Consider the following 24,708-nt stretch of genomic DNA (forward strand, 5'->3'; position numbering starts at 1 on the left):
CTTTATATACTGCCAGGTCAGTGGCACAGAGGTCTGACCAGGAGGCAAGGCTCAGGGTCTCAGTGGGCCATGGGGGATGCAGTGGAGAGCAGGGACAGCTCTGTGCGAATATCAACTAATGCCCTTCAGTTGGCAGGTGTGACTTGAACTCACAGAGACAAACTGGACATCACAGTAGGCAAAGCAGCTGGGAATGAATTAATGCACAGATAAAACTCCTTCTGCAGAAATATGAGAGACTTTTGGAGAAACAGCAAGAAAGTTATTTACTGAGGAACAGCCTTGGCATATCCAGGCTGGCAAAATGTGCCCATGTGCACAAACCCCAAGGAAACCCTGCACAAACCATGCTGGGGTGGGCTGACATATAAACACAGCGGGGGAGCTTTTGAAGCTAAAGGACAAAGCTGGCATAAGGATCATAGAACCAGCTAGGTTAGGAAAGACCTTTGAGATCATCAGGTCCAACGTTTACCCCAGCGCTGCCAAGACCACCAACAGACCATATCACTGAGGGCTTCGTCTATATGGTTTTTAAACGCTTCCAGGGACAGTGACTCCACCAGTTCCCTGGGAAGCCCAGCCTAATGCCTGATCACCCTCTCTGTGAAGAAATTTTTCCCAATATCCAGTCTAAACCTCCCCTGGTGCAGCTCGAGGCTGTTACCTCTTGTCCTAATGAATGGTTATAAACTGGTCATCAGCAATCTTAGGCAGGACACTGTGAGACTGCAGCTAGCTGGGAAGTTTGGGAACAGGGCAGTGGAAACAAAAATAGTCCATTTGGAAGGAGGTTTGCTGAGTTTAAGAGGGGATTTGTATGAAGTGGTGTTTGCAACAGCCAGGGTCAGCAGGCAGTGACCCTAAATGTGCCAGGAGCACAGTGCTGCTGTGTGGTTGCTCTGGTCCCTGTTAGGGCACAACATGGTCCCTTACCCTGTGGCTAACCTGTGTGCTGGGCATGAGCCCACACTGCACTCCAGATGCTGTGTGAAGGGGATGCACTCACATATGGCAGCTGTGGAGCTGTTTGCCATAGATACAGGAGCTGGAAGGGTGCCCTGGGTGTGGCCAGCTTGCTATCAAATGGACTGAGAGCCTGAAATGGCCTTAATTTGCTTAACCTGCTATAAAAATAGGATGGAAAGCAATTCTTGGAAGTGCTGCCCTTCTCTATATGCCAAACCAGCAGGAATGGAAGAATGAAACTCCCAGATGAGCACATTGGACTCCACAAGAGCACATCAAGCAGAAACTCAGGACCTTCTGTGGTCTACTGCTGTTCTGGCCATGGTTATATTTATTTGTTGCTGTTGTTGAAAGGTAAATCTTTTTTTACTGTGCTATCATCAGGTTGGGGTGTTATCAACCAGTCAGAGCTGGTTTAAATTGGGTCTTCAAGTCATATAAACCCTGAGGTAAAAGCTCATAATCCCAGGCAGTGTTTGTCCTTCTAAGCAAGTTGTAGTGCAGCTAACATCTTGCCTTTCGTGCTGTCTCCTGTCCATGGGTTTGCACATATAAATGACTTTGCTGGCTGAAATAACAAAGTTTGCATTTCTGCAGCCGGAAAAAACTGAGAGACAAAAAAAACAAAAACAAAACCCCAAACAGCTGGCTAAGCATTAGCCCCATGATATTTTTTGAAAGGAATTCTATTAACTTCAACTTCCTCTTGTTCACTGAGCTTTTCAGTGCTTCTCCTACCATTTACATTTATGAAGGGCTTTAAAAAACACCTTACATGCCAGCACTTATGTTGATGAGCTCTTATGTAAGAAATCCACTCAGTCTGAAAAATGTAAACATGCACCTCTACTTCCATTTTATGGTTTCATTTTTTGCAAAATCACAACTTTTTCTTCCCTGAGCACTCGATGAAAGCAGCTGCAGTGTCACGTCTAAGCAGTTTATCAGACACCTCACATCTTCAGGAATTTAACACCAGCGGCTGAAGACTTATCAGCACCCTATAAACATCTGCCAGTGCCTTCTTGGTGCTTTGAGCTGGTAGGCAGTCCTCTCCCTCTGCACAGAACAGGCCACTTCGAGTGAGGAGGGGCTCAAGGTTTTGCAAGACTGCATTCCTGGTAGCTTTGGAGAACCATGTGTTGTGAGATGGAAGTCAGAGCTGGGCTCTCTAGCTAAATGACACAGCTGAATCCTGCCCCCTGCAAATCCACAGGCAATAATCGCTCTGACTTCCCGCACTGCCAAAATGCCCTTAAAATGCATTTATTTTAGTTGTTCTGCCAGCTGTTTTATAAAAAGGTGAAGTCAACAAAAAAGTCAAAGCCTTGCCGCTTTCAGTTGGAAAAGTGGCGAGTCAGGTTAAACCCTTCATGAGAGCTGAGGAATAGTGTCTCCTATTCTGCACCCCATGACAATACAGCAGCCGCGAAGTACTGCAACTTATTTTGGGAAGTGTGTCATGCACTCCAGTTATATATAGAAAACAGCAGATTAAGTGGTGCCACTGTTTCTTTCAAGACCCTCAGGAGATTTAGGGGACCAGGTACAAGTCTGGCACCCAAGCACAGGGGGATGTCAGACGAAACAGGTAAGTAGAGTAGAAATGGAATGGCTCAGACCCTGCAAGGCAGCAGCCGCGCATGGCAGACAGCGACAATCTGGAGCAGCACACAGAAATAGAAAGCTTGTATCGTCCCTCCCCCTTCCTTCCCAAATGAAACCTACTTCCATCAAACTGCAGTAACACTGCAACTAGGGGAGCATGTGGCTTCGTGCTTCACAGCAGAACCATCCTGGTGAGATTAAAAGTCACAGCAAGTATCAAATCAGAAAGAAAATCAGGGCTTCTTGACAAGACACTGTAAAGTGTTGGCAAAGGTGGGTTTTCCACCCACAATGAGAAGAAACAATCTGAAGCAGAGAGCAATCTGCCTTGAAGAACCATGGGCAATAGACACCCCCAACACACCCAGCAGCTCATACAATGGCTGGAACTATCCAAGTGCCTGCTGCAAAGAAATGAAGTGTTTAACCCTTTGACACAAGGAAAGAGGTGACTTTCATCCTCAAGTTGCACAAACGGCTGGGGTTGCCTTGTACAGTGCATTGACTGTTTTCTCCAGGTGGTCTGATGGCCTGGCATCCCCATAGGAGGTGGGGACCTGAAAAAGAGGGAGCTTCTCTGTAACAGGTGACTTTATCTGAGGGAAAGGCTGAGTTTAAGCTAAGGTGAGCAGTCACAAGTAGGGATTCTGGTGCAGGTGTTTGTATGGAAGGGTGTTTATCTCACAGAAAGTCTTTGGAAGGAGCAAAGCTAACCTCTCCGTCTTTACATTTTAAAATCATATAAAAAACAGAGTCAGAGATCTGCAAACTGCTTTACACCTGAGAAGGTAGCTCTGCTGTTGGTTGTGGTGGCTTATCTTCACAGTGCTTCCATCCATATGCACCCAGGGTTGGAGCTTATGTGGATCACTGAAGTCAGGCTGGAAACTCCAGTTCAGCTCATGGGTTCAGACTGAACAGGAACTCTGGTCATGAACAGCCATATATCTACCCTACTTCCCAGTGTCACTGGTCTTACTCCTCACTGTGCTGGGTATTGAACCAAGACACAGAAAGATCTAATCATTAACCCAGGGACCAGCAATTTAAGGCCCAGGTGTCAAAACAAGGTTTTCTCAGGCCTGTGGTAATGATTGCCACCCACATCTATCTTCTTACTTTGAAATGTTATTCCCTTCCAAGCTAGAACACAGATCAGAAATACACAGTACAGAGAAAGCTTCAACTTAAAACACAGCCTGATAATCACTAATACAAGTGATCTACCTTAATCCAGATTATGTGAGTGTATTCATTGTCAATGAGCTACACAAGCCTATAAAATCCCAGAGAAAGAGTGCTTTATATTTTATGAGAACTCTAGCATGCTATAAAGCAGAAGGCACTCCTATGTTAAGCAGTTGAGTGTGTAAAACTAAGGAAGGGTGTGGGAATTGGGAGAAGGCTGAGCAACATGAAAAGAACCAAGATTTTCGCATGTTTCTAGTTAGTATGGAGATATTTTTAAGGGTCCTGTTAGAGGTCTCTGAGCAGTACTTTGTCTTCAGAAAATGTTTGGAAACAATCCCTGAATGAGACCTCTTTTGGAAGTTTCAGGTCAAGTAGCTGAAATATGCCTCCTCCTCCAGTTGAATACCTTCCCTCCAGTTGCTGAACTTGATGATTCAGAGAAGAAGAGTTTCCATATGATTCCTTTCTGTCTGTTGAGCTTTCAGAAGATCACAGGATCAGAATGGCAACAGGAAAGGGTCTGGGGGTTGCAGGTTTTTCAAGCACCCGCATAAGTTAGTGGTACATCAGGATGCCTGGCTGGGCAGAAGCCTGTCACCTCCATTCATGTGGGGCAGCAGGCACAGCTCCAGGGCACAACTGAAGTGGTCATCCTCTTGGGGGGCTCACTGGCAGTTGGCACAGCCTTAGTCAGGGAATCAGAGATGGTGGCAACCAGCCATGGCTGGCATGGGGAGCCATGGCACAGCAAATACGTGCTCTCGCCCTAGCTGCAGGCAGGCCAAAGGCAGAAGCCAGTGGTGTGAGTCCTGCACTTGATGTGTGAGATCAGACAGGCCCAGGTTTATGCAGGATCATATGCTGAGCATGAGCCAACTGCATGATGCTGTTGCAAGGAAGATGTTCTTGGCTGTGTGTCTAAGGCTGTAACAGCTAAAATATGAGAGGCAATTATGCCATGTTACTAATTGCTAATGACTCCCCGACTGTAGTCCTGTGTTCATTTTTGGAAATAGTACTTTAAGAAATAGGCCTCTCTATGGGAGAGTCACCTCAGCAACCGGAATTTAAATAACATGTGATGTTATTCTGTCATGGAATACTGAAGCTGTTTGGGTGCTTAACCCATAAAAGCAAGTGCTAAAAAAGGGGCTAAAGGAGGAAACAGCTATTTTCTGTGAATAATAAGGGATTAGTTATTTATTACTAATGATTGCCTAATAACTCTCCAGATTCATGGGGATAAAGTAAGAATAAAAACAAAAAATTAGTATTTAAATCTTTAGATGAAGAGTCAAGCTGCTAGGGAAAACTTGCTGGCTATAGAAGTAGTAAAGACCTAGAACAGACTACCTGCAGAGAATGCGGATTCTTTAAGAAGGTTACACAAACGTTTGTCACTCATGATCTGTTGATATTAATCCTCTCTTAATGCAGAAATTTTCATGAGATGATCTTCTTATGTCTCTCCCAAGCTGTCTACCAGACACTACTCACAGCTTTCTGTGCTTTTTGTCTGTAAGAATTTAACAGAACTTTATAGCTACTCTGAAGTGGATGGCACATTTATTTCCAAAGAAGATTAAGCTAAATAGAAATATGTATCATGTACTCGCATATCCAAAGACTTAAGAATGAAGACACTCAAAACCTCAAAGGTATCTTTGGGGTAATCAAGGCAACATGTCACACAACTTCCTTCAGAAATTGTCTCTTCTTCTCTCTTCCAGCCTGGCTAATTTGTACCCATTTGTATTTCTACCCACACCATCTATTAGCTTAAGTAATTGCTTTTTCATCTTTGATACTTACCCTACTATTTAGAGAGAGCGATCTTATGTTTTTTTCTCAGCTTTCATTTTTAACTACAAAACTGATCTTTTTTAATGCCTTCCACTAAAGCAGCTCCTTTATTCTTCTGGTCTGTTTTGCTAGTAATGACTACCTCTTGTAGTCATCAAGCTTCCCTGAGTGCAAATAGCCAAAAGTTCCTCTGATATTTCAAAGGGGGTTTCCCTACTGCTCTATTCAGTGACAATAATGCTTCCCTTTCTGTACTGGAGATATCATCTCTGGTGCATTGTAGGAACATCTTCATCTTCTTCATGGCCATACCATAGGGATAGCTGCGTAGAAATACTCAGAAAGCTTTCCATGAGGTAGTGCCAAAACTGAAAGCGATACTGCAGTTACCACTCAAATTTCTACATGAAGTTCTATGCAGCTTCTGAGTAAAGATCAATTGGCCTTACATTAAATATAACAACTGCATCTGCTAGTCTTCAGTCATATAGCATTATCCTACATTGCATCACCCCATAGTAAGCAAGTGGGAATGCAATCGCATCATGAAATGGTGGATGTGCTGGTATGTGGCTGTTTTTGTATCATATGATTAGAAATTGCATGGTTACTTAAAGTCCAGCCCTTTTGCATGCTCATGTGTTTGAGATGCTCTTCAGCTGACTGTGATGAACGGCTTTCTGAATTTATAGATGTACAGGAATGCAGCTTTATGAGCTGAGATCAAAACCAAATTTCCCATGGTTTATCCTTGTGTTGACTCAATTGCTGGTTATTTTCTACTACCAACACTTCAATGATCCCCTAAACACTTATAAACCCTATCTAAAACGTTGTTATCTTTGATTACTATCATCCTTGATTATTTGGACTCACTGACTGGGGCCCTGACCACAACCTGCTGGCTGAGTTTCCAGCTTGACCTCAGACCTGCCTTATCACCAGACTTGTCTGGCCTGCTGTCACAGTGGCTCCTGGCACCCTATCCTGTTCTCCATCTTGTCCCCTAACTCCTTCCATCAACTGAGTATATCAACAATATTAGTATTTTTTAGCCACCTTGTTGGCTGTTCTTGTACCCTCTCATGTTTTCTTATTTGTTGTTACAACCTTCTAATGTCCTCTTTTTCTGTATAAGGAATGAAACTCATAAAAATCCTCCCAGCTGCTTTGTCTCTTAAATGGTTTCTTCACAACTACCAGAGCCTTGGTCCAAGAGATCCATAACACAGCAGCTCATATGGAGTGCATGTGTTTTTTCAGGGTCTCCAGGTCTTACCGAGTGAGTAAAATTGATCTTGGCCAGAAAACTCCACAAACAAATGCATCCTGAATGTAATCTGTAACATTACATTACAACATGACAAAGCCTTGGGTGGCATGGTTTAGTGTGAGGTGTCCCTGCTCATGGCAGGGGGGGTGGAACTAGATGATCTCAAGGTCCTTTCCAACCCTAACTATTCTATGATTCTATGATTTCCACCAGGACAAAGAAATAACTCAGCCATTGGTGAAGTGGTAGAAACTGTCCACAGAAGAATTAGTTACTTGGGAAGCAGCTTGAGCTTAGGAAGAACAAGATGGACCAGAAACAGAAATGATGCAATTTGCCACAAAACTGAATTAAAGGATTATAATGAAAGACAGAGACAAAATAGAATAGCTGTGTAGAAATAAAAGAGACAATAAATCGGCTTCTGCTCTGAGAACAGGAATGCTGAGAAATGTTGCAAAGCGCTGAGCTGGAATGTGGCTGTTCTCAGGCCTCCCAAAGCAGCTGTTGGCTTCACTGCCTTTCAGTAATCTTCAGGGTGTTTTAAGATTATTTGCCATCATTGCTATAAACTTGAACTTTTCAGAAAGCCACCTTACAACTTGTATTCTGCAGGCTCCCAGTGATCCCAGGTGTACTCTTAGGAGCTCCCAAAAGGAAACCATTGTCAGTAGATTTTAATTTGCATGTGTAATTTTTGGAGTTTATAATTTGAAGAAGGTTGGAAATCACAGCACACACACCATATGAATGTCCGCTTATATATATATGTTCAGCAAGATGTTTTGTAGGTGATTAGGTATTTTTCATATGAATTTAGTACTCCTAACCCTCCTAGTACCCCTAATAATTCAAATCTGAAAGGACATCTAAACATTATAGCAATGTAAACCATCCTTCCACACTATGTGCACTTTCACAAGCAGTCTCCTGTTTCAACTGATGATTTCAAAGACCTGTGCTGGGAATTGGGGTCCTGTTTCAACTGATGATTTCAAAGACCTGTGCTGGGAATTGGGGTGGACTGTCCCTGAGGAAGCTTTTATTCTAGTTTGGATACTATTGCACTTGCCGAAATAAACTCATACTTCCAGCCAGGTGAGATGATCAGTGATAGCTTCTGGTCTAAAAACCACTCCCATGTGGTTCCTTCAAACAACACCACACATGCTGCTGATGTAAAAAACCCTAGTGAAGTTTGAAAATGTTTCCAGTCCCTTTCTGCGGGTCACTCAAAATTATTGGTTGCTAGAACATCCAAACAGCAAAGCGAGCTGGGCATGAAGGTGGTGCCACAACGAAAGCACTAAAAATACGTAGTTCTGTGTTTTACAATTGCACTGCTACAGATTTGTGATAACTCACCTTTTTAGACTTCCTGTAAACAATGCATCAAACAAGGCACTTGTACGGACTCCTAGTTCAGGTTGGAAGTATCTAGCCTTAGATACACTTGGAGCTGAAAAAACTCACGAAAAAAAAAGAAAAATACTACTGTGAATTTCCTTTTGATTCAGAGAGTAGACATTTTCAAAGGAGCTCAGCCTGTTTGGGTGTATTTGCTTGGTAGCCAAGCAAAACAGGAGCTGAGAGGCAATTCAGCTGTGGTCTATAAATACACTCTAGACTACACACTAGGGGAGGAAAAAAGCTTCTCGTAAATATGGTTATGCTGGAAATTAGAAGGTAAATCAATCCTAACAGCAACAATGGTTTGGAGCAGCTTTTCACTGGTGGAATGAGGCAAAGCCATTTTAAGTGGTGGCTTGATTAGCTGCAAGGGTGACCTTGTGTTTGTGACAAGAAACAACAGGGTGTGTGGGTCTCTGGATGGGCTCCTTTTCAAAACATGGCCTTACTTGTCACAGTGGGAACTTTGGGATGCTGAGAATTCTGAAAATCTGGCTTTTACTAGAAAGTGAGGACAGTGAGTGTCTAGAGTGTCTGAAAGTGAGGAGAGGCCATTTATTAATATTCATAGTCTACAGAGCTCTTCAAACCTCCTTTTCATGTGGTATTAATATGAGGCACCTGAAAGGTAAGAAATAGGCATTTGATCATACACTGATTTGAATAAAACAATGTTACAAAGAATTAAAAAAAAAAAACAAAACAAAGAAATTTAGCCTAAAATTATCTTACTACTTGCTATTACTTACAGACTTGCTAACAGTTATTATACTATTCCTTCCAATTACCAGTTTGTTACAGGATAAAACATTCATGTTGCACACTATCTTCTGCAAGACAAGATATTCCAATAGTGTGCTAAGAGTTCCCATGATCAGAAATTTCAGAGAGAATGAGGGTAATCATGGCATCCCTAGAGATGGGCAGCATTGTCTTGCCCAAGGGCACACCAAAGTAACCCCCATCAGCTAGAGGTTGGATAATGCCCTGGAGAAGTGCTTCGGGTGACTTAGGGTAGAAAACAGTGTTGATCTGCAGGGTATAGACTAGGTATAATGCAACAAGGCAAAGGGAGCTTTGCTTTGCTTTTTCTTGTGCTATAAAACTGAAAGAAGTCAGTCAACCAACCACCTCAGTTTTCCTCCAGCCTTCCTTGTTTCTCTGCTTGAGGTTTTCATTTGGCTTACAGACTTCCTGGTGATCACAATCACAGATTTGGATTTGGGTATCTGTTTTGGAGTTGATACAACTGGGGAGCTAAATAAGACAGGGCCTTATTAAGGACATTGCACTGCATCATTGTGTTTCTTCCCTCATGAGATATTTCTGATTAGCTGCCTGAAATACAGGTTTCACAAGAAACTCCTGTGGCACAGAAGTTTGTCTGGCAATACTAATTGAGAAGAAATGGCCCAATTAAGAAACTCATTGTACTTTTCCATTTCTAATGGCAAACTCTGCTACAATTTATGTCCTGTAGGAAGAGTTTTCAAATTTTGAAAGGGTCCTCATTATTTTTGCAGTGACAAGCAGAGCAACTCATGCATTCATCTGTTTGGAAGTCCCCAGAATGAAATACTGTAGAAAGGATAAGCAAAGCCTTCAACAAAAGCACACCTCATCCTCAGCTTCTTCAGTTAATGACCAGCTTTCAAATGACATATATATGCTTACTAATATAATTGAAAGCATTATGTAAATAATTGTTTCTGGTAGCAAACCAGAATGATATCCAGGCCAGCCAACAACTAGTACATGCCCCACTCAGGGGCTCAGGAAAAGCCTTAAACAAAATTTCTCAGCTTTATCTAAAACAGAAAGCCTGACAGAATTTCAGGGACTATCCCCCCCAAAAAATCCACTTTTTCAGTGAAAACTCATAAGCAACAGGAGACCAGGTACAGAGTGCACTCAAAACACCAGCTCTGAACATCTGGTCACATCTCTGCTAGCAGCTTCCTCTAGCAGGAATGTTTCCCCAGATCCTGCCATTTCAATGTCCCCTGCTGGCACCCAGCTTAAACCCCCAGGCCTTGTCATGGGTTCAGTACTAAAGTCCTTCTACTCCTTCAAGTTCTCAGCTGAGAATTTTCCAAAGGAGAGGATACACCTATATGGAAATAGAGTTTTTCCAGTTAAACCATTTCAGGCACCAAAATCTGCCTGTCCCAAACACACACACCAGAATTTTTAGCAAGGCAAATTCTCTCCTTTGACGAGTAAACAGCTGATCAGGACAAACAGGTCAGCAGCTAGCTGAGCAACATCTAGAGCTATTGCCCAGATGATTTACTGGCCTTTGAATAATATTATTTACTTCAAATAAGCCCTACTGTTAAAAGGGAGAAGAAGAAGGTACAGTGAACTTGTTACCTATAGGAATATTCCACATCTGTAAACCATATTCTTATCTGATGTCTGTAGAGTAAAACTTTTCCAGGTTGTGTACAGTGCTTCAACATGATCCCTTGTGCTACATGAACATCCCTTGTATTACATGAACACTTACTATATAACACCGAAGAGCAACTGAAAAGAACCGGTTTATTTTCTGTACATGATTCACTTCTATTTCCTTCATCATAGCCCATTACTAAAGCAGTGAATTCCTACTTGTCTGTAGGAGTTGGTAGTGCCACCTTCTTTCCTCTTCAGAGATTTAGTTAATGACTGGATGCTACTGAAAATCTTAACATTTGCTCTCTAATGCCTGGCTGCATGACCAACCCATTCATTTTGCAGTCGCTCTGGCCCACGTCCTTCTACAATCCAGTTCAAACCCACAAAACACTCCCTCCTCCACTTTTGTTAAGTTTGTTTTCCCCCATTTTATTGTATTCAATCATCTCATAGGAGTTGGCCAAGCAGCAGAAACTGCACACAGCAAGCAGCTTTCTGGGCAATGTCTGATTTCCATCAGCAGTGAGCTGATAACTTGGCTCAGTGCATCCCGAGAAAACATACTGAGCCATCGGAACAATCATGTGAACATGCCTCATCTACAGAGTTTAAAACCAGATTAGCTTACCTCCTACTAAAGATTCTTTAATCCACATTGATTCAAAGCTATTGCTGAAGAAGAAACACAACCAATGACTGATGTAATGATTGTAATGCAAGGTTGAAAGCAGAGAAAACCAAAAAGACACCAGATTTAGCAACCACAGTTATGAGTGGTTTCCACACAAAGAACTTTATTTTCATAAATACAGCAGTGGAAAAGCAAACTTCTAAAGAAGGAGGGGAAAAAATAACTTTATGTCCATATGTTTAATAAAAACACTTTCTCCAAGACAAAAATCATTTACATTCTGATAACTCACATTCAAAAATAAATAGAGAAAGGCAGCAGGGCATAACATTCAAATGAATAACTAGTAAAAGGTAGTAATGTATTTTTATTAATAATCAAGAATATAACACTGCAATACTTAATCTTGAATTTGTATGTACCAATGCCATATCCTACACAGCAACAAATCAAGATATACACACCATAAGGAGCATGTTCACTAACTCCTGTTAAAGTGAAAAAGTAGGAATCATATTTAACAAAAAATCTCCTCCAAGCTGGTAACAGAAAACCCACTTTGAGCAGTAAACAACAAAAATAAACACTGAAATAACGCAAGAAAACTAATTTAAAAAGAAAACCAATTATCAAATAGGAATAATGATATAGGATTACCTCTCCCCCAAATAGCCAATCATTTATTTTGCTCTAAGGTAGGTAACACAGCACACAGGAAAGTTACTGTATTCCAGTACAGTACTAAAATGCAGGCTCCTGCAATTTGGTCCATTTGCATGTTGCTGATTATTTTAGCCTGTCACAAAAGCAAGGATAGTTGTGTCCCTCAATCTTTGGGTAAAAACCAGAGAAATTACATTCTTCATCACAAAAGCAAGATTTTGGGAAATGTGTGGGGTTTTTGGTTTTTTTTTTTTGCTTGTTAAGCATACTTAGTTTATTTCATTCATGCAAAAGCTGTGAATTAATGCCATTCCAGATGAGGATTTTACCTTAAAATTTAAATAGTAATAAAATCAGAGGACACTGGAAAAAAGCTTAATCCACATAATATCTTGGTGCTGAACTCAGTCAAAATTGCACTAATCTCACACATTTGCCTTCTTAGAGACACAGATGTAATGATTCATTCAGAAAAGCTAAGACAAAAATGTAAAACAGAACAGATAAAAACTATACTTACTCATTTTTACCTAAGAGGTTCAAACATTTATAAAGCTACACATAACCTCCAAAGAACATGGACACTAAATTGTTAAACAAACTACAAGTAACCACTGCAGACCTGACGGTAATACTAAAAAAAAAAATAAATGTGTAATATCATTACGCTATCAAATTCTTGCATTTCCTAAAAATGTAAATGCAAATCAGAAGTTACAGTTCAAATGTGTAGAAAGCTTGAAATGAGTATTCAGGTGCATACCATTATTAATATTCTGTGTTAGCCACATAGTATATAAATATATTGGAATTTTAAGTAGGGGAAAATACATCTTTTTTTGAGGTAAGGAGAGAGAAATTTAACAGGATTGTATGTCTGAAGGTGCACAGAGGGTCCTGGGTCACTTGCTGAAGCAAACAGTTACGGGCAGGTGTGTTCTGCAGCAGAGCAGGGGCTTGCAATGGACAGGGGCATTCAGTGTGGTTTTCCTGAGCCAGGGAACCCCAGGGGAGCACTGAGACCCACCTGCTCACAAAAGAGGGGCCAGGAGTAATGGCTCCTCCAACTCCCACAAAGGGCAACCCCAAGGAGTGCGGTGACCAGAGTGTGGCACAGCAGTTCATGCATTCCACACGCCGCCTGCACAGGTCAGGTCACACGTCCTACCTGACCCACAAGGCAGAGTGGTGGGCACATGCTGGAAAGCATAAGCAGCAGCCCCATTTGGGGGACCTGTACTATCTACACCAGTTGGTGGTGGCTGAAGCCTTTACTCACATGGAGCAGCTGCAAGGAGAGGCTGCAGTGCAGAGCTTGACTTGCAAGAGGTGCCCAGACCCTTCTCCTGGGGCAGGAATCGGCAGCAGGCCAGACTTGGACCTGCTCAGGCGAGTTGAGAGGAGGGCACAGAGATGATTAAAGAGCTGGAGCACCTCTCCTATGAAGACAGGCTGAGACAGATAGGGTTGTTCAGTCTGGAGAAGAGAAGGCTCCGGGGACACTTTCTATCAGCCTTTCAGTACCTAAAGGGAACCTATATGAAAGCTGGAGAGGGACCTTTTATGAAGGCATGTTGTGATAGGACAAGGGGGAATGGCTTTAAGCTGACAGAGGGAAGATTTAGATTAGATATTAGGAAGAAGTTTTTCACTACGAGTGTGGTGAGACACTGGAACTGGGTGCCCAGAGTAGCTGTAGATGCCTCAATCCTGGAAGTGTTCAAGGCCAGGGTGGATTTGGCTTTGAGCAACCTTGTCTAGTGGGAGGTGTCCCTGCCCATAGCAGGGGGGTGGCACTAAAGGTCCCTTCCAACCCAAACCAGTCTACAACAAACATTCTGTGATTGCCTAATTGTGCCTTAGGCACTGTACTCAACTGAAAAAAATATGCCAGTTTATGCCAGTTTTGGTAAGTAAATTGGCAAAGCAATCCCCTGTACAATCACAAACCAAATATATTCACACTCTGACGTTACACAGCCTCAAAAACTACATGATCTCAAAGCATATTACGGAGCAAACATATTCTCTCCTTCTTGCAGGCACAGGCACAGGAGACCTGCCTGAAGTCCCCCACATCCACATCAATGCATTCATTTTTAAGCAGAATCCATATCTCCCAATTTTGATATTCATTCTCAGGACTCAACAGAACAAGTGTCATCTATCATATTATGTTACATTGACATACATTATACTATATTTATGTGAGAAATCCAGTTTGCAAAGATTACAAATGTACCAAGCTGCTAGTAAACAGCTGCTCTATCTACATATGACAGTGCAAGTTAGCAGTGTCATAAAGGCACTTGTCTCTCACAGACAGTATTGTCTTTTCTAATCAGTCAAAAATAGATCTAAAAATATTTAACATCCAAAATGTTTTTTACTCCTTAAAGTGGTGCAAATCGTCATCTATAATCAATTAATTCACCATCAAAGACCTAAGTGCAAAGTATCCATAATTAAATGTATCTTTATAATTAATTCATTTTAGTGCCATGCTCTCAAAAAAAAATGCCTAAACCATGCTATAGTAGAAATCTGATTGGCACTAGCAACGACAAATGAAAAGGCAGGTGCATACAATAGAATAAGCAAGCTTATTTACAAAGTTACTAAAACAATTAAGTGCTGGGTTGCAAGAAGCAGCATTTGCCGTAAGTCTTTTCCAAGACATGCTTAAAGCCACACCTGACCAGTATGAAACATGTAACATGCATTTACATCATTTGGGACATCTTTATAGCTACCTAATTTTACAAAAATAATTTCAAAAATGTTCATTCACTTTAAAGTGGTTTGGGTTTTCACTGAATGTGAAAAGACAAGTCCAAACCAGAGCTAACAACAAAGCTGAAAAAGACACCTAAGTAGCCACTATACAAAATTCAGTGCAGCTTTCAGATTACCAATGTATAAGTTGCCAGTATTTATGGATGGCAGTGTGAAATCCCTTAAATCCAGTTTATCTGGTCAGTATATATGTACAGATTTCCCTCTTCAAGTCTCAGCAACTTAAAGCAACTGAAAATTTGACAATTTCCAACAACAAAAGACCTGGTTTTAGAAATCAAAGGGCTCAGGTATTAAAAAAAAGACATAATTGGCTTTGCCTATGTAAATGCTAATTGGTAGTTGGCATTATAGCTCCATTAGCTGAGAAATCTAAACACCCAGAAAGGTGTGAGGGATGGAATAAACCAACTACAGCCCAAAAGCCAGCAGGTTTTTTGCCCTTTGCACATTAAGAGTATATCCAGACTGCTGTGAAGTTGTTGGATGGAGCCTCATGCTTGAATATTAATTTCCATGTCCAGTCTTCTGTAAATAATTTTGCTAGTACCATACCATAAGGAAGTTTCTGCGTCTTTGAAAAATCTGCATCCACTGAACATTGCACAAGGTTATTAAAACAAAGACAGGAGGAAAAAAAAAGAAGCCATTTGATCAAGTATTAAGCTAATCCTTCAGAGAATCACACTTTCTTTACTTATAGCAATGACCAGAATTGCTGATGGTGTACTGACAGTTTCCATGGAAAGTGGGTGACTGCGTGGGATAGCAGACATACAGCCAAGTCAACTGCTTATGCAATCTTCGTGATACAAGCAAGCACAGAACACACCACTTGTATTATGTGCTGCCTATGATCTGCATAAAGTGCCAAAGGAAAAAACATTCCTCTCTGTCAGGCCATGGCTATTTCAGTATTCCCATTCATCTGTTTTCATGTCCAGGTAGTAAAGAATATTCTGTGCAAGCTTTACCGCTTGCTTTCTGGCAGTCTTGCACCGCTCATCACCTTGGGGATCAACAGCATCAAGCGCTAGAAGTTGTTTTGTAAGAAGTTCTTCCAATCTCATGTAATTCTTATCTGTTCTGTTTCCATCAAATGAAATCACCTCCTGCTGAATTTGAGACAAGTTTCCAAGAACATTCCAAACTGCTTTATGAGACTGATGTTCAGCAGCAATTTGCTCAGAATACATTTTCCTCTTTTCAAGTGCTTCCTTCAGATCAATATACGTTATGAGAGTTTGAACTTCTATTACTGCTCTTCTCCTGGCTTCTCTAATACAGGGGTTTTTTCCTGGACTCACTTCATCCAAGCGAGCAATTAATCCCTGCAATTCTGCTCTAGATCCCAAAAACAAATCAGAGGCATTCTCAGTTTTTAAAAGTAAAGAATTAATTTCTTTCATTTTCTTCCGGATCTCTTCTATTTTTAGAATGGACTGATTTTGTGCCAAATCATAAGCCTGAGTAGAATCTGCTTCTTCTTCCAAGTCCAGATATTTCTGCAGTTTATTGATCTCTTCTACAACTTCCTTTCTGTAATTTCTGATTTCTGTGTGTCCACAGACATCTAAAGCATCCAAATCAGCAATAAGGCCTGTAAGCACACAAGACAGATGCCTGCAGGTATCATTACTACTCACTCCCATTAGAAGTGCAATGAGAGTTCCTCTTGCTTTGTTCACATCGCACATTACAGAGTTAATTTTGGAGACGGAAGGATGTGCATCATTAGAGAGTGGCAGGGACAGCTGTTGCTTCACACCGCTTTCTATGATCTCCTGAACAGCACATACTTTTGTCAGAGTGCGGTATCTTGCTTTGCGTAGAGAAACCTTCCCTCCAGTTTTCACCTGGGTAAGCCTCAGTACAATGTCCTGAATACCTTCTTCAAACTCATCACTTATACAGTTACCTCCTTTGTAAAAAGGTGTAATCTCACGTTCCACAAGTGACTGTGCCTCCCTGAATATAGCCTCTATTTCCAGTCTGCGTGGATGGTTTGCATTTTGTTCCAGCTCCTTAAGGAGCCTCTCTATTTCCTGAGCAGCTCGCTTTCTGGCTTGCTGGATATCGCCCTTGCCTTCAGTGTCTACAGAATCTATTTCAAAGAGCTGTTTGGTAAGACTCCTTTCTAGTTTCTTGTAATCCCGATCAGTAGATAGACCACTGAAGACAACCACTTGCTGTTCAATCTCTTTGACTTCTTTCTGTATTTCATGCAACCGTTTTATGGATGGGTGTTGGTTACCCATATCCATTCTCTTCGTTTGTCCAGTTTCAGATGAACTACAAGGAAAGCGAGAACAAGACTTGCGATTAATAAAGTGCTATGCAAGCACACAAAACTTTCACAGCATCCTGAATCACTTCATCATTGCAGCTTTTTAAATATCACTAGCAATAGGAATAAACCATTCGGATATTTCATAGCCATTCCTCTCTTTTTTCACACCCCTTTCTCCTGCTCGGGCCGCAGGCGTGATGCTTTAGTTACCACACGACCGGCTCTTGCCGTTTACGCACAACCTCCAGCCCTCCCCTCCCTACCTGTTCTGCAGCCGACGGCATCGCGGAACAAACCGGACACCCGCAGCCCGGGGGAAAACCAGGAGCGGAACCGTGCGCCTTGCGGGTGCCCCAGCCCCAGGGCAGGGCTGACTTCTCCCGCACAGGCCCCACAGCCGGCGCTCCCGCCTCCAAGCCCCCCCGCGGCGACGGGGCCCGAGGCTGGGAGAGATGACAACGAGCCGCCGCTAGGGAGAGCCCCGCGCCCCCCTGCAGCGCCCCCACCCGTAACGCTCCCCCGGCCCCCGCGCACCCCGTCCCGCCGTCTCACCCGCCAGCCACCGCAGCCGATGTACCGGGGGCCCGACCCGCCGCTGCGCCACGGGCCGAGCGGCAGCGAGCCCTGCGAGCCCCGCCCCGCCACCGGGAGGGGGCGGACACGGCGCTGCCGAGGGACGCGGCCCCCTCCCCAGCACCGCCCCCGGCCGCCGCGCCGCGCTCAGGGCCGTCCTGCCTTTGCGACATCGCCGTAAAGCGCCAGGCGCCGGCAGGAGATGGGCGATGGCGGTGGCCCGGCTGTTGCGGGGCGGGTGCTGTTGTCACCGTCGCCTCCTCTCCTCGGCGGTCAGCAGCCGCCCCACGGTGGAACGCGGGGAGCGGCAGGAGAGCGCGGTAAATCCGGGCGGGACGGTGGGGGCCGCTCCTGTGTTCTGGACCCGGCGTGCCGCCAGGCGGTGCGGGAGGCCTTGAGGTGTCCCGGCCCAGCGGAGCCCTGAGGGAGGAGCAGGGCCTCCCTCCCCCCACGGTAGCTCTCAGCGTCGCTGGGCGGGTGCGTCCCGATAACAGCCTCGTGTTCCCCGAGGCCTCTCGTTGTTTATGTAATTTCCAACCCCCCCTGTGTTTGTAAATACCACGCTGTGGGGGCGCCGAGGCTCAAGGGGAGTAAAGTGTTTGTATAAGCGGGCGGGGAGCTACGAGCCTCTAGACCCGGGTGTCCCTAGACCCAGCCTCAAAACTTACACGCTGATGTGTGCACACAAGGATGCATGAGGAAAACAGCGCTTAGGAGGACTTCCGTACTTGCTAGTTCTTGCTATCAAGTGATTTAACGAAGTGGAAGATCAGTAATGCAAAAGGGACAAACACCCCCGCACCACAGCCCTCCCCCTGCTCTCCCAAACTGTTGATTGAAAGAACCCAGAAGTGTTGGGAAAGAGTCACAGATATCTTCTCTGTAGTGCATTTATAAAGAAAAGTAGATTTTAAATGTATCGCATTGTTTTCAGTTGCGGTAAATGAATGTGCATGATTTCTGAACTCGTGATGGTCACATGTTTTAAGGTTGTGTGGAGTTTTGGAATTTATTTCGCATCAGGATGTTATCTTAAAACTCGGCCAAAGCAGTCATAATGAGTTCTGCCTGTGTTTTCCAGGGCCTGGGTTTCAGCCCCCCCGCGCACTCCCGTAATGACTGGATCGGCCCCCCCGACAGGCACTCCAACCTGCGGCCAGTCATCTTCTACGTGCCCCCCGAGGAGTCGCCCTTGGAGCGGCGGCTGCGGGAGGCGCGGCAGGAGGCGCAGGCCTACGACCAGTGCTTCTGGGCACGGCACAACCGCGCCTTCTGCCAGGTGAGCGGCGCCGCTTGGCTCCCCCCTGCTGCCCACCCACAGTTGGCGTTGGTGTCTGAGGGGTAGGGTGCTGTTCCGCTTACGGTTACTGACTGGTGATTGCTACTGCTTCTTTTAATGCACACTGTGTCTTAGTGGAAATTACTTTTTTGTCACTCATTTCTTTAAACTGATGTACAGTGCTGAGGAGTCTGTATATTCTGTTGCTGTTTAGTGGCATATAACAGTATTTGCCTTTTTCCTGTCTTGCGCTTGTATGGAGTTGTAACCACCCTACATGCAAGACCTGTCTATAACTGGAGCAGCTGTTGAAAATTATTCAGAGCTTATTTTGCTCTATCATAAGTGAGAGAAATTAAGTACAATCACCAAGGATAAATGAGGGAAGTGTCCTGTTTCACTGGCAGGGTACCCCAACAAGGCTAAAAGTGGGGACTTCTCAGTCACGATCTGTCTTCTTTCCTGATTGGTTAGGAGACACTGAATTTTGTGGGCAGAACAGTAATAGTGTGGTAATTCCCCATCATTTGTGACAATCTTTGATCATCATATCCTCCTAAGACTTGCAAAGGTCTCAGAGGAAAAGCTTAGTTGTTTGGTTTTTTTTTTTTTCAATTCTGTATAACTCCTTTTTAAGTTTGATAAGCTTACATACAAATAATTATTCTGCTTTCATCTAAGTAATTTCATATTTTTTAACATTGCATGTTTTTCTTCATGCTCAAATTCTCAGTTACGCAGCATATCTTCATAGTTTGTCTTACAAACTGAAGGTTTGGATCCTGTCAAGCAATACTGAAGCTCAGCTGTAGCTTTAATCCACAAATAAGTTGTATATGTACCGGTAGAAGACTTGCAGGAATTGATTGATGCATGCAGGTAGCAGGATCTAGGTGACAGACTCATTGGATTCAGGCAGGTGTTTTGTTGACATTTCCAGTATAATGAGTATTGCTTATTATTTCAGAGGGTGTTAAGCACTACACTGCTGTATGATTAAAAACAATGGTTAACTTCAAGGACTGAGTACCTCAGATTCTAATGTGGAAAAACATGTTTTAGGAAAAAGAAGAATTTATTTATTCACGACTGAAAGCCAAGGGTCTGGAAATGAGAGATGAAACAGGTTGGTGAGATATTTGTTTATAGTTCAGGATGCATTCTGAATTCTGCTTAACTTTTAATTTCATTAATATATGCTTTTTGTGTTCTGTCACAAGTAAACCTTGAGGGTAGGACTCAGAAGTGTTTTCAGGAGCATGATAAAGAGGGGAGGAGCTTTTCAGAGATGTGCATGTGGGGGTCAGATCATCTATTGCACTGTTCTTCCCTATGTCCTTCTCACAGCTGGAGGGAATGCACTGAAATCCTGGCCAAATAATATAATCATCCTGTAGTCTGAGGAGAAAAGGGCCTTTTTCCTTTCACAGTTTCTAAACCAGTGAGCTAGCTGAGCTAAACAAACAGAGCATTTTCCTCAAGTGCATGTTATGGTTGGGTGGATAAATTCACATTCATTGGCTTCAGGTCCATAGTGTGTACAGTGAACACAGTATTTTTCCTTAAGGGAGACTAAGACAGCTTCAGAGGAGACAGCAGCTGATACCTGCTTGTCTCTGCCTGATCACAGTTGCTGTAAAATAGTTGCCTCTCTAATTCATTATGTAAAATTGAAAACAGGATGCTTTCATAATAACAGTGAATTGGCCATTGTGGTATGAGGTTGAACGTTTTATTCATAGAATAATGATCTGTTTGAGTTTAGTAAAGCATCTGCTCTGACATTCTGTACATCACAGACCATTATTTTTCTCTTCTGTTTGTATCCCGGTGACCAGTGTGTGGTTGAGATAAAATTTTAATTAAGTTTTGTGTTGTTTCAAAGGCTTTTTTTCTTTTATATTGCCATTTTGGGTTTGGTTGGTTGGTTTGTTTTGGGTGTGGTGGGGGGGTGTGTGTTATTTTGTTTTTGTTTTGGGTGGGGATTGTTGGTTTAATACCATAGAAATCAAAGAAAAAATAGTAAGTATGTACATCCCTTCTAAATAAAATTATATTGGCTGCGTGTGTTGATTAACTTTCTGTAATACAGTTCTATAATACAGCTGTGTGTGTATATAAAAATAAGAGTAATAATATATATGAACTGTTGGAACAAGATGTAATTTTTTGTGTAAGTGAAGCTACAGTCAATTCTTCTGATACCAGCATGAAGAAACAAATTAACTACAGGTGTTAAGTAGTCAGCCTTCAAATAGTCTTAAGAGTAAATTTATCCCATTTATCCCATAGTATGTTAATCCGTAGTAATATATCAGATTTGTAAATAATGACACATAGGACTGATCAATAATTTACATTTCTATGATCAGTCTCAGGAGCTTCACAGAATAATTGCTATATTGTTAATAAAGCTGACATCTGGGAACATATACTTGTTGGTATAAGTTACCTTGAAATTTATTACAGCAACAGAAAAAATGTACATCTGAATATCTGTCAGTCACAGCTGGTGTTCTTTCTATATTCATTGACATGCTTGGGGGGGGGGGGGAATTAAATTACTAAGTGCTCTTACTTGAGCTGTTTAGACTTCAGCCCTGCAAGAGCTTAATTTTACTCAAAGGTAGATACTCCTAGATCTATGGATTTTTTCATAGGGGTCCACTAATTCCCTAAATAATCTAAGACCTGGTAAACATAATAACTTTCAAAAGTAATAAGGGTTTAAAAGTTACACCAGCTGCAACATGGTAAGTATTTTTAATCTCTTGTGTTCCCTAGACTAAGTTTTAAGAAATTTTTAGGTAAAAGTGTATTAACTGACTCAGGCTTACACAGGAAGCTTGTAGGAATAAGGGGTCAGATGTAGATCTCCTGCATCTGAATCCAGTGTTTTAATCCAGTGAATTGTGTTGACACTGTTATGCCAAAACTTATTTTCAGGTCAAAAAGCAACACTGAATGCAGAAGAAATGGCTGACTTTTACAAGGACTTTCTAAGTAAAAATTTTAGAAAGCATATGCAGTATAACAGGTATGTAGAAGATATTTATGTTGACTGTTACACATTACAGCCTTAGTGAAAGGCATAAGATGAAATTTGAACATTTTTTCCGTAATTGGTAAAGCAGCATCTAAAACCATCATCTAGAAAATTAGTTTTTTAAATGCTATTATTAGCATTTGTCAGAAATTTGCATTAGCATTTGAGTTCTGCTGCTGCTTAATGTTGATTTAGGGGAGAGATTAATCTCGTATCTGAGATTCAGAGAGGTGATCAGGCACTCTTTTCATTTATGGGTCTTTCCATGCTGCTAACTGAAACAGACAAATATGCAAATAGAAAAGTTTAAATTTCTGTGTAACAGATTCTAGTTGACTGTTAAATAGGGACTAGTACATGTGATTAATCTCAAAGGAAAATTGTACTTAGTACTCTTGGGTTTATTCTTTTGCAAGCATATAGAAAAATGAAAGTGATTATTCTTGAGTTTTTGGTTTCTTGTGTGGCAAAGCATTGCTGAAATGATTTCCTGAATTCATCCTGTGTAGAACCTTACAACCGGGTAATCCCATATCTGCCCTGCCTCTTCACAACATCTACTGCATTGTTTTTGCAGCAGTAGTTGATAAATTGAGTTGGGCATCTGAAACAACTGAAAAATTACTTGCAATCACATACACCCTGCAAGTAGCTGTGCGCAGTTGATAACTAAAAATGAGGAAGGAATGGGAAGCTAGAGGAGAATAGCACTTAGTCCAGTTACACTAGCACCTGCCCACTGCATGTGAACCCACAACTTCAGTTTCTTCTCTGTATTGGACTGAAAGATTTTTGGGCTTAAATGTGTCAAGTGTAACTGGTTTCTTAATGGTGTAATGCTAGTGATAATTCTACCACCACTATAATTGGCCTATAATAAATTGTGGTTTAGGATTCTTGGTATATATTGTGCATATACCATAACATACTCTATTGTAAGAACAATTTTAATGCAAATCTTGTCTTGCCTATGGGGAGAGAGGATGGGGAGGAAAACCTCACCATAACCTAAGCAGCAGCATGAAAAGATGGAAAGTAAAACATTAATTTTAGTAAGAGGATTATTGTTCAAGTTGGCTGTAACTGGTAAGTGAGAAAGCAAATCATTTGTTTTAGAACTGGTCACCAGATACCATTGCTGTAGTGACCTTGGGATAGTATTCCATTTTTATGGTGAGAGAGTTGAGGTTTTGTGCCTACACATGCCCTTCCTTGCTGCTGCCTTGTATAATCGGGTAGTGTCAGCTGCATCATTGTCGTTTCAAAGTGAAACTACACAGCCCTGAAAGCAGTGAGCTTTTTACAGGCACTCTGATTCTGAGGAGTCATATTTATAAAAATCTGTTTATGCATTCAGCTGTATGTTCTTTTGCAGTGTTGAAAACTGGCCTGAAAACTGGCTGCTGAAGTGTTGCAACTTCTAAAATTTAGTTAAAATTGAAACAATGACTGTACATACACACAATGAATATTTAGTTCAGGGTTCTTAGACTGGAAATACAGTCTAGCAAAAGGATATAGGACATCTGAAAGGATATCTGAAAAGAGAAAAGAAACAGTTTTGATGTTAGCATGGTATTTTGATTTAACATGACATTTGAGGGGAGAGCTCAGTGCTGCTTGTCAGCACAATTCCGGCTACTATCCTTACCTGAGAGGTTAGTATTTCAGGTTTATGTTAGATCTGTACATGCAAGGTTTCCCACAGAGATCTCAAGAAAATACCCAAATTCCAGAGTTTAATATTCCCTGCTAGTTCTACAGTAAATATATTCTATTGCTTCTTGTGCAGCAAGAAATGACGCAGGGAGCCTTGTTAGAAACTAGAAAGAAATTGTGATATTATCTTAGTTCCTCAAAGGGGCTAGAATTTGAAGCAAGTTCTCAGAGGTTAAAAAAGGGCTGATACAGACTATCCTGTCTGTATCTTGAATTGGTTCCAGAAGCCATGCATGCTTCATAGAAACTATTTGAAGATACAAAGACTTTGGTGTAAGGCATAATCTTTAAAAGGTGCTGCATTAGAAGCATAATGTTTCCTGTACTGGGTTATACAGTTACTCTTTGAAGTGTGATTTTTATTTTATTTTTCTTACCCTTGTAAGTAACCAACTATGCCTTTTCCAGCACACATCTTCATACATGTACTAACAAGTCTTACCCATAGCACAGTGCTGGCAGGAAATTCTTCTAGATGGCTTTACTTCTGAAGCATTGCAGATGCTGATTTCAAATACAGTTTGTCATAAAATTGCAAATCCCTTAACTGGTTAACAGTTAAGCTCTCAATGGTTGTAGCCCTATAGTGCGCATCCATCTGTTCATGGCTGTGGATATTCAGTAGACCTTTTCATAGATTATTTAACTCTCATTAGGCACAAAAAGTTCTGCCACAAAGAACTGAAAATGTAGGCCATCCCTGATGATCACTTTGTCAATGCCAAAAGATATTTTAATATAATTGTGTACCTTTCTCCCATTCTTGTTCTATGTGCTGATGATTTTCCTGGCTTTGGAATCCTAGAGATTGGTATAAACGTAACTTTACTATCACATTCCTCATGGGACAAGTAGCACTGGCAAGAGCTCTGAGGTGCCTTCGTTGGAAGAAGAAAAATGTTGGAAATTAATCATAGCTCCGTGAAGAATGCAACACTAACTAGGCCTGCTATAAACTTGTCGTTTATAGTGATGTTCATAATCGGAATGACTTGTGATAATTGCTTGAATCTGTTAAATTATGTAAATAAAAGTTGCTATTGGTCTTAATTTATAA

General features: G+C 41.9%; 2 protein-coding genes across 3 annotated transcripts; one reads left to right on the top strand and one right to left on the bottom strand.

The window, feature by feature from the left end:
* Positions 1–11,417: 11,417 nt before the first annotated feature.
* Positions 11,418–17,780, bottom strand: BAG5 (BAG cochaperone 5). Of its 2 annotated transcripts, none has more exons than XM_062628054.1 (2): positions 17,587–17,780; positions 11,418–17,036 (listed from the first exon to the last, which is right to left on the bottom strand). In XM_062628054.1, the coding sequence occupies exons 1-2, from the start codon at positions 17,778–17,780 to the stop codon at positions 15,656–15,658; spliced, it is 1,575 nt and encodes a 524-aa protein (XP_062484038.1). In that variant the 3' UTR covers positions 11,418–15,655. The 2 variants fall into 2 exon arrangements, with proteins under 2 accessions (XP_062484038.1, XP_062484039.1); XM_062628055.1 differs by lacking the exon at positions 17,587–17,780 and adding an exon at positions 17,203–17,226.
* Positions 17,781–17,794: 14 nt separating this feature from the next.
* LOC134168404 (cytochrome c oxidase assembly factor 8) lies at positions 17,795–24,708 on the top strand. Its single transcript, XM_062628068.1, has 5 exons — positions 17,795–17,927; positions 18,689–18,886; positions 19,949–20,012; positions 21,833–21,923; positions 24,457–24,708. Exons 1-5 carry the CDS (start codon positions 17,817–17,819, stop codon positions 24,560–24,562), a joined length of 570 nt encoding a protein of 189 aa, XP_062484052.1. The 5' UTR covers positions 17,795–17,816; the 3' UTR covers positions 24,563–24,708.

The sequence above is a fragment of the Pezoporus occidentalis genome, unplaced genomic scaffold (genome assembly GCF_034315485.1).
Source record: "Pezoporus occidentalis ecotype Australia unplaced genomic scaffold, CSIRO_AGI_Poc_V1 ctg31, whole genome shotgun sequence".
Taxonomy (NCBI): domain Eukaryota; kingdom Metazoa; phylum Chordata; class Aves; order Psittaciformes; family Psittacidae; genus Pezoporus; species Pezoporus occidentalis.

What these genes read in the sequence shown, in the direction of transcription:
- LOC134168404 (XM_062628068.1), top strand. Translation starts at nt 17,817, where the DNA reads ATGGCGGTGGCCCGGCTGTTGCGGGGCGGGTGCTGTTGTCACCGTCGC. An exon ending in GGGAGCGGCAGGAGAGCGCG is followed by an intron (nt 17,928 to 18,688) that starts GTAAATCCGGGC and finishes TGTGTTTTCCAG; the next exon opens with GGCCTGGGTTTCAGCCCCCC. An exon ending in AAGCATATGCAGTATAACAG is followed by an intron (nt 21,924 to 24,456) that starts GTATGTAGAAGA and finishes TTGGAATCCTAG; the next exon opens with AGATTGGTATAAACGTAACT.
- BAG5 (XM_062628054.1), bottom strand. Translation starts at nt 17,780, where the DNA reads ATGTCGCAAAGGCAGGACGGCCCTGAGCGCGGCGCGGCGGCCGGGGGC. An exon ending in TCGGCTGCGGTGGCTGGCGG is followed by an intron (nt 17,037 to 17,586) that starts GTGAGACGGCGG and finishes CTTTCCTTGTAG; the next exon opens with TTCATCTGAAACTGGACAAA.